Genomic DNA, 14,747 nt, shown 5'->3' with positions numbered 1-14,747 from the left:
TATAATCCTTCTTTTGAGGGGCTTTGGGTTTAGGGGAATGTGATATATATTGAGTTTTAATGGAGTTTTAAGATAGGAGGAAATTATAGCTAATTTTTTTTTGCTTTATACTTTTCCATATTTTCCAAGTTGCAAAGGGCATTTATTACTCATAATCAAAGGAAGAAACATTTGGGGGGAAAAAAAATCTAGTTCTTTATAATGAAAAGGCAGCTAGATAGGTTTTTGGCCAGATGGGTTTTTGGACTTGCTTTTTTTTCAGCTGCTTAACTTAGTGGATAAATGTGTTTGTTTCTTGCCTTTTGCCTCATATGTAATATGAGAGTAGCTGAGTTAGGTGATCTCAAAGGCCTTTATAGGACTTAGGTATTTTATTACTCTATCTGCTAAACTAAGTTTTTAATTTTCTTTAGTGCAAATCTTCATCAAGCAGTTATTTATACAAGGCCATAGAGAGATTGCATTCCGACACATTTATTTAAGTGATTTTTTTTACCTTTTGTTTTCTCATTGTACATTTTCAGTCTTCTATCTGCTATTAAAAAGTTACTGTTTTCTAGAATTTATAGAATTTTTAAATTTAGAACAACCCTTTTAAATGATTAGCAAAATTCCCTAGTCTATAAACGAAATACTTTTAGAATTATTTGAGTAATTTTAGGCCTCTTGTTTTTGGTTCACTAACAGAATCTATCAAGCAGTATTTTGACTTTTAAAAGTTAATATACTTAATAAAAGTACTTGAATTTCAGAACAATATGCTCAATAGAAGAATTTTTCAATTGCCTTAAATATAGCTAAGTGATTTCCTAAATGGCCAAAGATTTAATTTGTTCATTCTGTTGAAAATTCAGGCAAATCACCTCAAACTAATGTGATTAAAACTTACCATCATATTTGGGTACCAGCTATATATGGAATTCTGGGGCCTGAAGATGTTCGTAAAGAAACAACTTAGTCTCTGTAGTCAGATACCTTCAAACATTGGGATATATAAATCGTTCAAATCGCAGATGTGCAGTTTGATAGAAGAAAATTTTAAGAAGAAAGTCTTTTTTCTTAAAAAAGAAGAAAATCTTTTAATTTAAGAAGAAAATCTTATTTTTTCCTAAGTTCTAATTTTTGTGCAATAAATATCCCTAATATTATATGTCCAGTTCATAGAGGGATATCCATAATCTAATCTTTTTACTTAAAATATTAGTTCTAACAATTATTCTTTGGCACACCAATCTCAGTTGTCAGACTAACAGTCATTTCAATAATTTGGACGTTTATGTCACTGCTGTGAGAACATAAATATGTTTTATGTAATTGTGAGAAATGATAATACTGTTGCATTTCATATAATCCTTATATTTCATATAAGAGAAATATTGCTGTTTTCTTTAAGACTTTGGCCTCAGTGTGAAGTACCCTCTTAGGTATAATACGTGGCATTGATCACAATTGAAATTCAGAAAATGAACACATTATTGTCATCTTTATAAAATCAAAACCTTAGGTGTCTACTAATTCAGTTATGACTTAAGGAAAGTAAAATAGCATCTTTGCTACATTCAAATTCCATGAAAATTAAATAAGTCCAATGTACTTGTTAATTTTTACAGGATTTTAATTTGTATTAAAGAAATTTTAAATTGGATTTACTTTTTTTTTTATATATAGTACTTTCCAGGAGCAGATGAGCCATTACAATACCCTTGTCAGTATTCAGATGAAGGACAAAGCAATTCTGCCACCAGTACAGGTAAATAGATAGATTGAAATAGTAATAACTAAACTTTTTTGTATCTATCCCATGGAATTATAATTAAGAAGCAATGAAGGATGTCCCCATTTGCAGTTTAATTTCTTCATTTTATACGATTGACTTCAATTTGAGTTTCTAGGTGCATCATTCTTCATGAAGGCCCAGATTGGAAGAGCTCTGAAGACCTGCTTCAAAGTCTCGGAATTCTTCCATAGCTGTATACAAAAATGTTGGCTGTTATATTGCTGTGAATGTCATTTCTTCTTTGAATCATTTTTATATAAATACTGCTACATTAAATAGTATTAGAAATTATTGTAAATATATATAACAACATATTTCTTCACCATGAACACCCTATTTTTTTGCTCTTTGTAGAAGAGTCTACAGATACTCTTCTGTTTTAGTTCAGAATTCTTCAGTTTTCATGAAGTAGTAGTGGGATTCATAGTTTGTGTTCATCAAAAAAGATGGTAGAAGTAATACTGTAACTTAGAAAAATTGTACTTTTTTTTTTCTACTACTACCTTCAAACCCTGTCCCTATACTGTGACCATATGCCGTTTGACCTTTCACCGACCCTCAGTCCTCTTAGGTTCTTTTTCTCCTCCACTGAATTCCAGGCAGTTGTTATAATTCCATTGGGAATAATCCCCAGCCCTCTAGCCTTGTCTCAGTCTTGCTTGGCTAAACCTCAAGCCTGGTTAAATCTGACTCTCCTCTTATTCCTTGCCTGTGTCAGAGCAGCTGAACGTGGCTGGAGATGACACATACTCTCTATCCTCAAATGCCTATTTAGTGCTTTGGACAAATGGCTTTACTTTAGTCCCTCCTCCCTCTCCTATATGACTTAGTTTTATATTTTAGCCTTTCTCCTCTAACTTTGAATACCTCCTCCCCCACAACCTCGTTCTCAGCTGACCGTGTTTACTATTTCCCTGAAAAAAATTGGATTAATCGGAACTTGGCTTCCACAAGCTCCTTCACTACAATGTGCTCATCTGTTCCACATTCTCGTCTGTTAGTGTGGCTGAACTGTCCCTGCCTCCAGCCAAAGGCAGGCCTGTGAACTCATGTATTAAGTCCCATTCCAGCAGTTCTTCTGTCTCTTGCATCATCAGTTTCAGCCTTTCTACTGGTATCATTCCCAGAGCGCATATAATCTGTATTTATTCTTTAGCTTCTCTTCCCATTATCTCTTGTGTCCACTCCTCTCGGGCTTTTATTAATATATACCACTGCTCTAGATATGTGCTTGTCAAGGTGTCACCACTTAACCTCCAAATTACTAAAACTAAATGAATACTTTTTAGTTCTCATCTTTTTTGACTATCAGTACCATTTGATATAGTTCATTACACTCTCCTTTTTACAGAACTTTCTTCAGTAGATCTTCAGGATACTGTATGAGCTTGGGTTTTGTCTTTTACCTCTGAGCACTATTCTGATGGTTTTGTATGATGGTTATTTCTTGTCTTCCTAGCCTATAAATGTTAAGAGTTCTCAAGGCTCAGTAATTTGGCCTCTTGTTATTTGGCCTTATTTCCTTGATAATCTTTTTTAATATCATGAGTTTATATACTATCTATCTGCTGGTGTTTTGATCCATCACAGACCTGAACTCCACTCTTATATCCAATACTTGAATTCTAATAACTCAAACATTTTCCAAAATAACCTCCTGATACCCCCTTCAGACTCACTCCTGCCATGGTTTCCCCATCTTGATTAATAACCACTTCATACTACTGGTTCAGACTAACAACTTTAAAGTCATCTTTGACTATGAAAAGACTGTTCAGCATTTTGGTTCCCTTTTTGTGCTATTCCTAAATTTTATTTAAAATGTAAGTTTTGGAGCTATCTTCATTAGCTTGGAAAGTATTGGTTATTTCCATTTATGTCTTAACTAATTTAGAAAAGTATTTATTTTATATATTGAATGAAGTATTTATATTGAATTAAGAATTTATATATTGAATGAAGTAATTATTAAATTATTCCCAATTTATAATCATAAATGTTTCTGTTTTCCTAGGCTCATTCATGGACATCGCTTCTACAAATACCAGTAATAAAAGTGACACTAATATGGAGCAAGTTCCTTCCACAAATGATACTATTAAACGCTTAGAATCAAAATTATTGAAAAATCAGGCAAAGCAACAGGTTTGTTTTGTAATTAAAAGTAAAATCATTTGGTAACCTTAGTAGGAGCCATAATGTTATACCAGCCGAAGTGATTTGCTATCCTCCATTATACAAATTCTGAACATTGTGCCTGAAACATAAGCTTAGGAGTAGAGACATATAGCAAGAATCTTTTCTTACTAAATTGTTTTCCTTTCTGATAATTGCTGCATTTGCTAACCATGCAGCTCCCTCCCTACAGTGATCCCTAACTTTAATAGTTGATATTTAAAACTATAAAATGGCAATTTCTTGGCTGTACTACTCAGTTAAAAGAGTTTTCTTAAATGTATTATTTCATGTCATTCAGATTTATTATATTTTTGCTATTATTGGTTAAAAAATATTTTAAGATGTGATTTTATTCATTTTGCCTGAAACATTTACATTTAGGTTAACAAGTAATTGGGGCATATAACTCCAAACTCCAGCAACCACCCTTTTCTAAAGGCCAGTCACTATTGCAGCTTGCTCTCCCTTAGCCCTGTAGCTCCCTCTCCCTGAAAACTTGCCTTTTCTTTCAGAAAAAGAACAGAACCTGTAAGAATCCCAGTTAGTATGCTTTCTTCTCCTAAGCTGTCTAGCAGTTTAAACCTAAAGAGTTACAGTAATTCAAATTGACCTGTAATTTTAACAGAGTGAATCTGGCCGGTTAAGCTTGGGAGCTTCCCGTGGGAGCAGCGTAGAGAGCTTGCCCCCAACCTCCGAGGGCAAGAGGATGAGTGCCGACATGTCTGAGATAGAAGCCAGGATTGCTGCGACCACAGGTAAAAAGGAAATAAAAGTCTGAAAAGGAGTGAGAATGATAGTTTCAGTTGTTTCAGTAGAGAGAATATTGGGGTTTTGTGTCTTAAAATTTTTTAAAGCAGGAAGTAGCTTACAATATACTTTCTAAGCTTCTATCATAATTTATACATTTCTCTCACATTCCAAATAAGGAATATACGACTTATAAAATTAAGCAAATGTAATTCAGTGCAAACATGACCAGAAAATCTGTATGAGAAATTGAAATTTTACCAAAACCAGGATGTTTTGGAAGTTCTCAAGTGACTCTACTAGAATTTTGTGCTAAACTCAAATAATAGCAAGTATTTTATTTTGAAATTAGAAAAAAATGTATCCTAGATTCACATGATATGGCCTTACTGTTGTCTCCTTCTGCCAATGACAAAGATAGCTAAGTTGGTTGTGGTTAATGATTGTAATTGTAAAAATAAAAGATCATGTTAATTTAATTTGATCTTGAAAAAGCTAACATTTAAATTCCATTTTGTCAGTTCTTAAAAATGATTAAATATAGAAGGACTAGTCACACAAAAATATTGTATGTCTTAATACCTGAGTGAATGTCTACCCTTCTTTTTAACCAGGTTTCATTTTAGTAATGCTGATTTAATTTGCTTTTTTCCCATCCCAGAGGTGGAGGGGAGCTGATTTTAAAAGTAAATACATTTCTGTTGTGAAAAATATGGAAATATAAACAAAAAGTTCAGTCTTTGTCAGTTGTCCCACTCAGAAATAAATAACATTTTTATGTATTTACCTCTAGTCTTCTAACTGTGAATATATATATATATGTATTTTTTAAATTAGCTAACCAGGGTTTTTTTAGGTCTTTTGTCATTCATTTTTCTTTTCTAAGTTGAATATTCTCATTTTGTGTGGAGTTCTTCTCAAAAAGAAGTTGTCCAGAGGACCAACCTACTATACTTGCCTTCAACTAACCATGATCACTGATTTTATTATTTAGTATTAGAATCAGGTCAATAAAACAGTATACAAAATAACAGTGTCTTTGACCCATAAACTTTTATTGTTCACACTTAAACAAATCTGGAGGTCAGCTCCATGGTCATTAAGCAACTGGATTCCTTCTGCCCCTTCGTGCCACCATCCCTCTGGTGCGACTTGCATCCTCAGGGATACTCTGTGGTCCAGATGGTTGTCGCAGTTCCAGTCATCACATCCACACAATCCAGGCCACAGGAAGGAAAAATTAAGAAAAGGCCAAAAAGGCACATGCCCAGGCTTTGCAAGGAGCTTTTCCAGAAGTTCCCAAGAGCAACTTCCACATACATGTTATTGGCCATACATGGTGCCAACAAAAAGAAGGATCTGTGAAGTTTTACCTGGGAACATTGCTGTCCTGAGTAAAACTGAGGTTTCTGTTAAGAAAGAAGGGGAAAATAATGATTGGCTGGGCATAAGCATCTCTGCCACATAGATTGGGCTTCGGGAACAATCAAGCTGATTGGAAGTCACAAGCCACTGACAAGCTTTCCTGGTCTCCATGAGTCAGAAGTGTTTCTGTGCAGGGAGGGAGTCTCACTGTAATGTCAGATGAGTATGGATCTACCCTCACACTTTGGGGAATCTTTCCCACTTTGGGGATACCATTCAGGGTAGACCTGCCAAATAGTGATTGTGACTCTAAAACAGGAAGTAGTGCTATAATTATTACTTTATGTCTGCTAGTGTTGATTTTCTAGTCAGGTACTGGTTTATAATTATTTTCTATGGACGTGCTAGTTCACTAGGGTAAAGATAACCACATATTTAAATTACCCTATCCTTTTTTTTTTTTTTTGCCTAAATGTAGAACAGATGCTATTGAACAGCCATTAAATTCTACACAATTCAGATTTTTTTAGTGCAATGCCTTACTTTGAAAGGTTCGTATTCTCCAGCTTTTCAACACTATGTTTAGTGGGACTATATCCTAAACTTTGGAAACCACAATAAATATTTAGTTTACCAAAAGTAGTATAAATATTTATCATTATAAAAGCTTATACATTTTATACTTCAATTCAATAATTATCATTTAATCAGTGAGTTTTACTTTGTAGTACACTCCAAGAAACACCTAACTTGAACATATATTTCTGTATTTTTGTAATTAAAACAAACATGGCAGCTTATTTCTTTTAATTCTTCTTTTCTTTCCTGCTTCCATCCTAGCCACCCCCCGCCCCATCACATATCAGTAGTTTCACTTAGGTAGATTGTTTCTGTAAACATGTTTGAATTTAGCTTCCTCATTACCCTGCAACTTTGTTTGTCTCTGTCCATTTTGTGTGTTTTTTTTGTTTTGTTTTGTTTTGGGTTTTTTTGGTTTTTGTTTGTTTTCTTTTGTTTTTTTGCTAATTAAAGCCAATATGTGAAACATCTTGTATTGGTAGTCGTTTGCTTCTTAATCCCGCCTTTTCTGAGCATGGATGAAGAGTCAGATAGTTCTGCATGCCTTTCTGCATGGAGTGTTATTAACATAACTATTTGAAAACTATTCTGTTTTTGTAATTTATTGTTTTGTGTTACCGTTTGTGGTTGTTTGCATGTATACTGTATATATATGTTTTTGCAGCCTGTTCCAAGCCTAAACCGGGCCACCGTAAAACTGCTTCATTTGGCAACATTCTGGATGTCCCTGAGATCGTCGTATCAGGTATCATAGACCACCTGAGTTGGTCTAATAACTGTGGAACCGGAATAATGATCCCTGGTACTTATAAAATGCTTCTTGCTCCAATTTTTATAGGACATGAAAATAGATACCTTGCATGCAGTAATTAGGGAGACAGATTGAGAACTGTATACACTTATCTACACTGAAGTGGGCTTGACAGGATACCTCAGATATCCAAAAATGAGGATAAACTAGAAGGCAAAGTAAACCTTTTCACAGAAGGGAGAATGCCAGCCCAGACTTTACCACCTTCCTCTCAGCTTTTAGGTGAGTAGATAAATTGAACCCAGATCTGTTTTGCACCCAGCAGAAAGAGGAACAACTACTTGTATTTAAAAGTACTTGTTGTCCTTGGCTCCTTTTCTTCCTAAGTCACTACTTTTGGGGTTCCCTCTAAGCTTTCTGTCCCAGCCTCTTTCTGTTGGTAGCAAGTAAAATACGAAGTTGAAGAGAGAGTTGCTAAATACGATTTTGCCTTAACTTAGAATAGATGCAAAGTAAAATTAAGTGAGATTTGCTGTTTTGCATGGTATCTTGCCAAAGAATCATGGTCATTTCCGATTCTTGTATATTATCAGGAGAATCTTCTTGCAAATTACTTGTTTTTATACCTAACTCACACATGGTACTCAGTGTCTCACATTGCTAAATTACTTTTATTTCCTATAGTGATGATTTCACAGATAAAATCTAAATCACCTTTTTTGATAGAAACTTAAATGGCATGTGTGACCTTCAGTATTAGTTAATGTATGTTATCCAAATTATCATTTCTTTATCCCTCTGCTTTAGGTTTTCCTTTACCTCCTTCCCCAAAATTTTGATAAGAAAATGTACAATTTTCCCACACACACTCATGGGTGTGCTTTGGGAGAATTCTCCAGCACTGTGTACTTTGCCTGTGATTGTGCTTTCAGCATACTACTGTGTTATAGTTGAATACCTGGTGGTTGCTTTCTCCTCTAGTAAACTGAGAACTGAGGATAGAGTTGATGTCTTTGTTATTTAGTATTTTTTTAAGATTTTTTTTATTTATTTTTAGAGAGGGAAAGACAGGGAGAGAAACATCAGTAGGTTGCCTCTTGCATGCCCGCAGCCAGGGACCTGGCCCGCAACCCAGGCATGTGCCCTGACTGGGCATCCAGCCGCAGCCTTTCCGTTTTCAGGATGATGCTCAACCCACCAAGCCACACCAGTCAGGGTTCTTATTCAGTGTTGATTGGATCAGCACTATCATACATAGTGTTTAATAAATGTGTGCCTGTTAAACAAATGAACAAACTATTATTGAGATCCAGTGACCAGGAACTAGTATACATATAAAAACTGTATAAATTAAAAATATGTATAAAATAAGTTACACAATTTCTATATTAATTTTTCTGGTTATCAAAGTAGTTTGTAGTACATCATCACTATTGCTCTTCAGAGAATAGAATTAACCTATTTTTTACATAGTAATGTTATTTGAGTCAGGGGCTATCTTCAAAGTTAGCAAGTACCTGATACCATTTTAACTTTCATGCTGAAAGGTACTATGTTTAAGGGAATAATATTCTAACTAAGCGGCAACAGTTTAATGCACATATTGCTGAGCTGTGATAATATTATTTTGTTTGAGGGAATCAGGAAAATTTAAGCAAATGTAGTATAATCTTAATCCAAGTCTTATGAGTAGGCTTAAGAACACACACACACACACACACACACAGTAGGCGATATAGCCAATCCTGTACACGGTCAGGGAGAGAGGAGAAGATAGTAAATAGTCTCAGTGGTCCTCAGTTAGGGTGAATTTGCCCCTCAGGGGACATTTGGCAGTGTGTAGAAACATTTTTGGTTGTCACAAGTAGCAGGTGCTGTCAGCATGTAGTAGGCAGAAGTCAGGGATGCTGCTAAACATCCTACACTGTCCCAGACATCCTCCCACAGCCAAGATTTGTCCAGCCTAACATGTCACCAGTGCCAGTGCTAAGAAACCCTGGTCAGATATATGCTCTGTGTGTTCTGTAAAGTAGTTTAAAATACATCATCTTAGTTGACCTTCATAACAGTCTTACAAGTAGGATTATCAGGTAAAACTGTGTGTAGTATAGCTGTTTTACAGGTATACAGGTAACTTAGGTCTGATGATGTTGAGTGTCTTTCCCATAGTCTCACAGGCAGTATTCCAACCTAGATCTTTTGACTGCAGGTAACATCCATTTTCTCCTCTTCAGTTTGAGTCAGAGAAAAAGAGTAATTCCGCCTCACTCCTCCTCATGATTTGCATTAAAGAGAGCCCTTCAGCCATGAGACACTCTTTTCTGACATTGGATCCTTACGGAGTCAGGAAACCTTAATTCTACATTTAATTGCAAGAGCAACAATGCTGTTCAAATGGAAATAGTATTCAGTAATACATTTCATTAAATGTTCTTACTGTCTTTTCCCCCAAATGTCCAACATTAACCTAATCAGTTTTCGCTTTCTTTTAATAAGAGACTGCAGGCACTGGAACTGAAACAATTAGACATAAAAGCCAAATATTAACTTGTTCTTAAGTTGTACTTTATAGTTAAAAATACAAATATAAGCCATACTTTGAGAACATCTCTATTATCTTACATGGACATATTTATTATAAAGGAGGATCATATTTATTCTCCTAATTTATTAATACCTTCCAGAATTTTTTTCCTTAAAGTCAGTTTCCCACAAGCTATGGGTTATTACCAGATATTTATTTGATCTATCTAAACTGATAATACATTAGATCCCAGTTGTAAGCATTTTTTAAAATATAGCTATATTTTTTTATTTTATCTATTATGGATAGGTATTAGAGTTTCAATAACACTTCCTTTGGCCAAAGCAATATACTGAATCTAATATATTCAAAACAAACTGACATTTTAAATAAGATTTAAATAAGAGCATTCTTTTAAGCATGACAAAAATTGTTATGTGTACTTACTAACTGCACAAATAATCTTATTTGAAGTATTGGTTACTCCTGGCATTTTTAAGTTTAAAAAATTTTTTAAATATACACTATTGCTCAAAATAATTTTTAAATTTTTAGCTGTGGACATTATTACAGATGTCCCCCATTTCCCCTGCTTTGTCCACCTTCACCCAGCCCCCATCCCTCCTTCTCCTGGCCTTCACACTGTTGTCTGTGTCCATGGGTCAAAAGAATTTTTGTTAAAAATACTTCTTTATAACGACTGAACTGCCTAAACCTAGTCCTAGGTAAACAAATTCAAATCTTGGTTTTTGTTTGATCTTCAACACGGTTATGTATTGTGCCATCGTTTATGAGGAAGAGCAGACAACCTTAGCCATTGGCTAACAACAATATTCAGCAGTTTAGTAGTCTCTTGAGTCAAGTAATAATGGACCTGTAATACCTCAGGACTTCCTATGTGTGGATCAGACTATGCAGTTTTGATACTTGTTGTACAGTGGCCCTGGCTCTAAAAAGTAGTAGTAAATATGAAAAAGAATATGAAATTTGTGACAGCCTAAATAAGAATATATGTTTTAAAATCACATGTTTGGTTTACTCTGAAGCAGTACTATAATACTGCAGAGTAAAATGCTATTCAGATTTCTAAAATCTTATACATTTTACACACAAAGAGCACATTGTCCCACAACTTTTAATATTCAAAGCTTATGGATCTCCGAATTTTTAACATTTTAGTTAGGAGATGTCTCCAAGAAAATGTAGTGTTGATTTTTACTTGAGATTCTTGGGAAGTTTGGAAAACTGAAGAATTAGAGTAGCTAGCTAAGGTAGGGAAAACCCTGACCTTGCTTAAACAGGTAAGAAAAGCCACAGAAGTGACTGAGACCTAAGCTGATGATGGCCCCTGGAGGAAAGAACTCTGGTGTCTTTCATGTACCAGCTCCGGAAATCAGCTGTACTTAATAGAGCAGCTTTTTGAAGAGGTGGATTCTGTTTTTGTGACATTATTGTAGGAACAACTGAATTGGCCTGTAAGCTACTATTCCAGCCACCCTTTCTTTTTTAGGAGTGGGAGGTAGGGTAGCCCAGGGATATAATGTATTCCTTTTGTTGCTCTTACTTAGAAAGGTGTTTTTTTTTTTTTTTAATATTGTCTTCTATCATAAGTCATGAAAAGTTCCAGAATTCATTACAGAATTGAATACTAAAGACATCGTTTCAGGTTTCAGATTTCTTGATCAGGCATTTCACCCCTCTTTTCTGTTTCTTTTTCCTTTTATACTACCATGTGTAACATAGGTATGCATATATCAAGGAACCACAAAAAACGTAAAAGCAAGTGAGTTTCTAAATTAGTACTTAGTTGCAAACAAATTCAGAATCAATCTAATTTACTAAGAACACACCTAGTAATTTTCATTTTTAATAATAGGTGTTTGATTTTTTTTACATTCATATTGCTAAATTATGACCTAAACTTAATATTGGAGCAACAAGTATCTCGATTACAGCCCTTTTTTGCTTTGTCTGAACTGTATGCCAGATGGTTTCTGCCATGGTTATGCAAATTAAAATGCATTGCTTTAATATTGCTTGCTTTGGCTCATGCTGTAGCTTAAAAACTTTTCATTTTATGGCATTTGTTAACTGTCAGCTCTTCTTTAGCCTACTTCCTTAGAAGTTTTTACTTCCCTTTCCTCTTACCCCCACGTAGATTTGAGTTTGTTTTTGTTGTTATTGCAGTGGTGATGTAATGAGTTTTAGACACATGTACTAGGTGGTTCCCCAGATTCACAAAGGTTGCTTATCTGAAAAGAGAATTCCAGACACTTTTACAAGCCTGTCTCATGCCAGCTAATTTTAGAATGATTGTGTTGAATGAAATGTGCCTAAAATTGCTTATTAGTCATAGTACTGAGGATCCTTTTTGCCCTCCGGAACCAGTGATAGTTAAAAGTTTTCACAAAACTATCTTAGTGTGAGTGAGTGAATAAATGTGCAGTTTGTTATGTTAGTTTGTAATCAGAAGTTGGAACTTGGAATAAAATGAAATTTGTAATACATTCTTGAGTTACAGTTATACAAAATTCTAAAAAACTTAAAATGGAAAAGGGTGATGATGTTTTATACTTTTAAGGGTGGCTATAAATTTGACTTTTTGTATTCACTACATATATTGCATTGAACATTATTTAATTTTATTGTAAGGTCCTTTTAGTTTATGTGCAGAATATAATAAGGGGATCACATGGATTAAGATGCTAAATTATGTTCCTCATCAGTTTAAAATAAGATACTTATGATTATGGATAGATTTTAAGAATGAGTTCTGCCTGCTAACAGGCCACAACAGTTAAGAGTACATCTTCCTGGGCTGCCCACTCTAGTTGGGAAATTACATAACACAGCTTTCAGAATCAAAAGAATTTTGAGCATTTTGTCAGCTGTTATTCATAATATTTTGGTGTTTCCTTTTAGACAGCTGATCTCTCATCTTGTACTATGTGAACATCCCTATGCCCAAATAAAAGTGCTGAATGCAGCTATTGCTTAATTCATTCTCTTTTGCTGAAAACTTAAATTTGTAGAATTCTTTCATAAATCAAAATTTAAATTATTACAGCATAGAAGTTTCTAAAGCCCAGGCATCTTTTCAGGCCCTGACATGAACAAGGTACCGCTGTTGGTTAAAAGTCATGTCTTACAACCTGATAGCTGTCTTGCTGTAGAAGCGTAACGTAAGGCCCTTGAAATAGATGCCGTCATCAGTCCCATCCCCCAAGCATTCATCTATTTAAATACATGACAGAAGATGGTGGGAGAAAGTTCAGCAGCTACTCGTGTAGTAGGAGTGGTTATTGTATTAGGGCATACTTCACTACAGGCTGGCAACTTCTGAGTTAAAACACTGCAGCTGTTTCTCTTTTTTTTACATCTTTCTCTTTTTCCTTTTTATAACAAATTCACTTTTTTCACAAACATTTTGTGTAGATTCAAGAAGCAACAAGTTCCAACTTCCTACTGTAGCAATTACATCCTTATTGTCTGACTAGATTTCAGTATTTTACATTTTTTTATTTTTCAAAAGGCAACGGACAGCCAAGACGTAGATCCATCCAAGACTTGACTGTTACTACAACAGAAGCTGGTCAGGTAAGACTTACATTTGAATTCTCAGTCGTTGAATGGTAGTAATGGGTAGTATTCAAGAATTAACTGTAATATATATACCCTGCAAAACTATTCTATGAACTGACCTAAAATTGTGATACAGAAGTTCAATTGCACATGTGATAGAGTTCATTTGCATTTGAAGTTCTTAGGAGAAAAAATCTACATGCCATTATTAATTTAACTTGAAGGATAATTTAGGAAAGTTGGATTAATTCAAGAGTGTCCTGTGCATGTTACATGATTTTTATATATGCTTTAATAAGGAAGTATTCAGTTTTGTAATGAAGTAATTTGTCATTACCATTGTCCTCTATAGGGAATCATTAAATATTTCTCTAATAAGATGTCATTTCTCTGCAATCACATAGGACACTGACATACCTGAAGGACTCTTAACATTTTTTAATTTGTCATATTCACTGGATTTATACTTTTATGAAAAATATTAACTGAGTAGATGGGTAAACTCTAGAATGACTTCTGTCCCATTGGTTAAGATTTTCATTCTTCATCTTTATATTTCTGGCTGTTCTGCTAAACGCTCCTTATCTCTTTAATACTGCTTTTTTGTAGATGAGCCGGACAGTGTTATAATTAAGCCATAACTGACTAGTACAGAGTTTTAACCCACCAAGTAAAGTTGCAGCTCAGTCATTGTCTTCTTGTCTCTTACTCAGATTGATAAACTTAACATATATAATACATACCTTATATATGTCATATTCTTAAAATGAATGGGAACTATGAGGTGTTTGCTGATATGTTTTCAGTTGTGCAGAAATAAATAAATTTTGAGTACAGTATGCATCTGAAGTAATAAAAATATCACATTATTATCCATATTCATATAAAATTATAGGATTATATATTATAAATAGTGTGTTCAATTTATGGTAAGATATATGAATACCATTTATCCTAGAAAGATGTTTTATTATTTCATTTTTATGACATACTTTGAATTTTGGAGATTCTTTGTAGTTGTTAATAAAAATTACTCCTCACAATGCCTGTACACACACTCATACACACCGATGTGCACATGCATAGATAAAATATATATACACATTAATTTATTGTTTATTTTATGATATTAAGTGACCCTAGATCTTGATTTTATTTATTATTAATAGCAGCTTTTTCAGTATATCTGTTTTTGTGAAACTTTGGAACTTTTGAAAGAAGTTTCCCACTTTTCACCTCTTCGG

General features: G+C 34.2%; 1 protein-coding gene across 2 annotated transcripts in view; it reads left to right on the top strand.

Moving 5' to 3' along the window:
* MAP3K7 (mitogen-activated protein kinase kinase kinase 7) overlaps positions 1–14,747 on the top strand; it is a 60,175-nt gene that overhangs the window by 27,643 nt on the left and 17,785 nt on the right. The window contains exons 9-13 of one of the 2 annotated variants that reach the window (XM_028508815.2): positions 1,669–1,750; positions 3,792–3,922; positions 4,581–4,710; positions 7,311–7,391; positions 13,454–13,518. In XM_028508815.2, the coding sequence (XP_028364616.1) occupies positions 1,669–1,750; positions 3,792–3,922; positions 4,581–4,710; positions 7,311–7,391; positions 13,454–13,518 (489 nt within the window). The remainder of the gene's footprint in view (positions 1–1,668; positions 1,751–3,791; positions 3,923–4,580; positions 4,711–7,310; positions 7,392–13,453; positions 13,519–14,747) is intronic. The other variant, XM_028508816.2, reaches the window with a different exon arrangement.

The sequence above is a fragment of the Phyllostomus discolor genome, chromosome 4 (assembly GCF_004126475.2).
Source record: "Phyllostomus discolor isolate MPI-MPIP mPhyDis1 chromosome 4, mPhyDis1.pri.v3, whole genome shotgun sequence".
Classification (NCBI taxonomy): domain Eukaryota; kingdom Metazoa; phylum Chordata; class Mammalia; order Chiroptera; family Phyllostomidae; genus Phyllostomus; species Phyllostomus discolor.
Note: the sequence above shows the minus strand (reverse complement) of the source record. Positions and strands in the feature narration are given on the sequence as shown.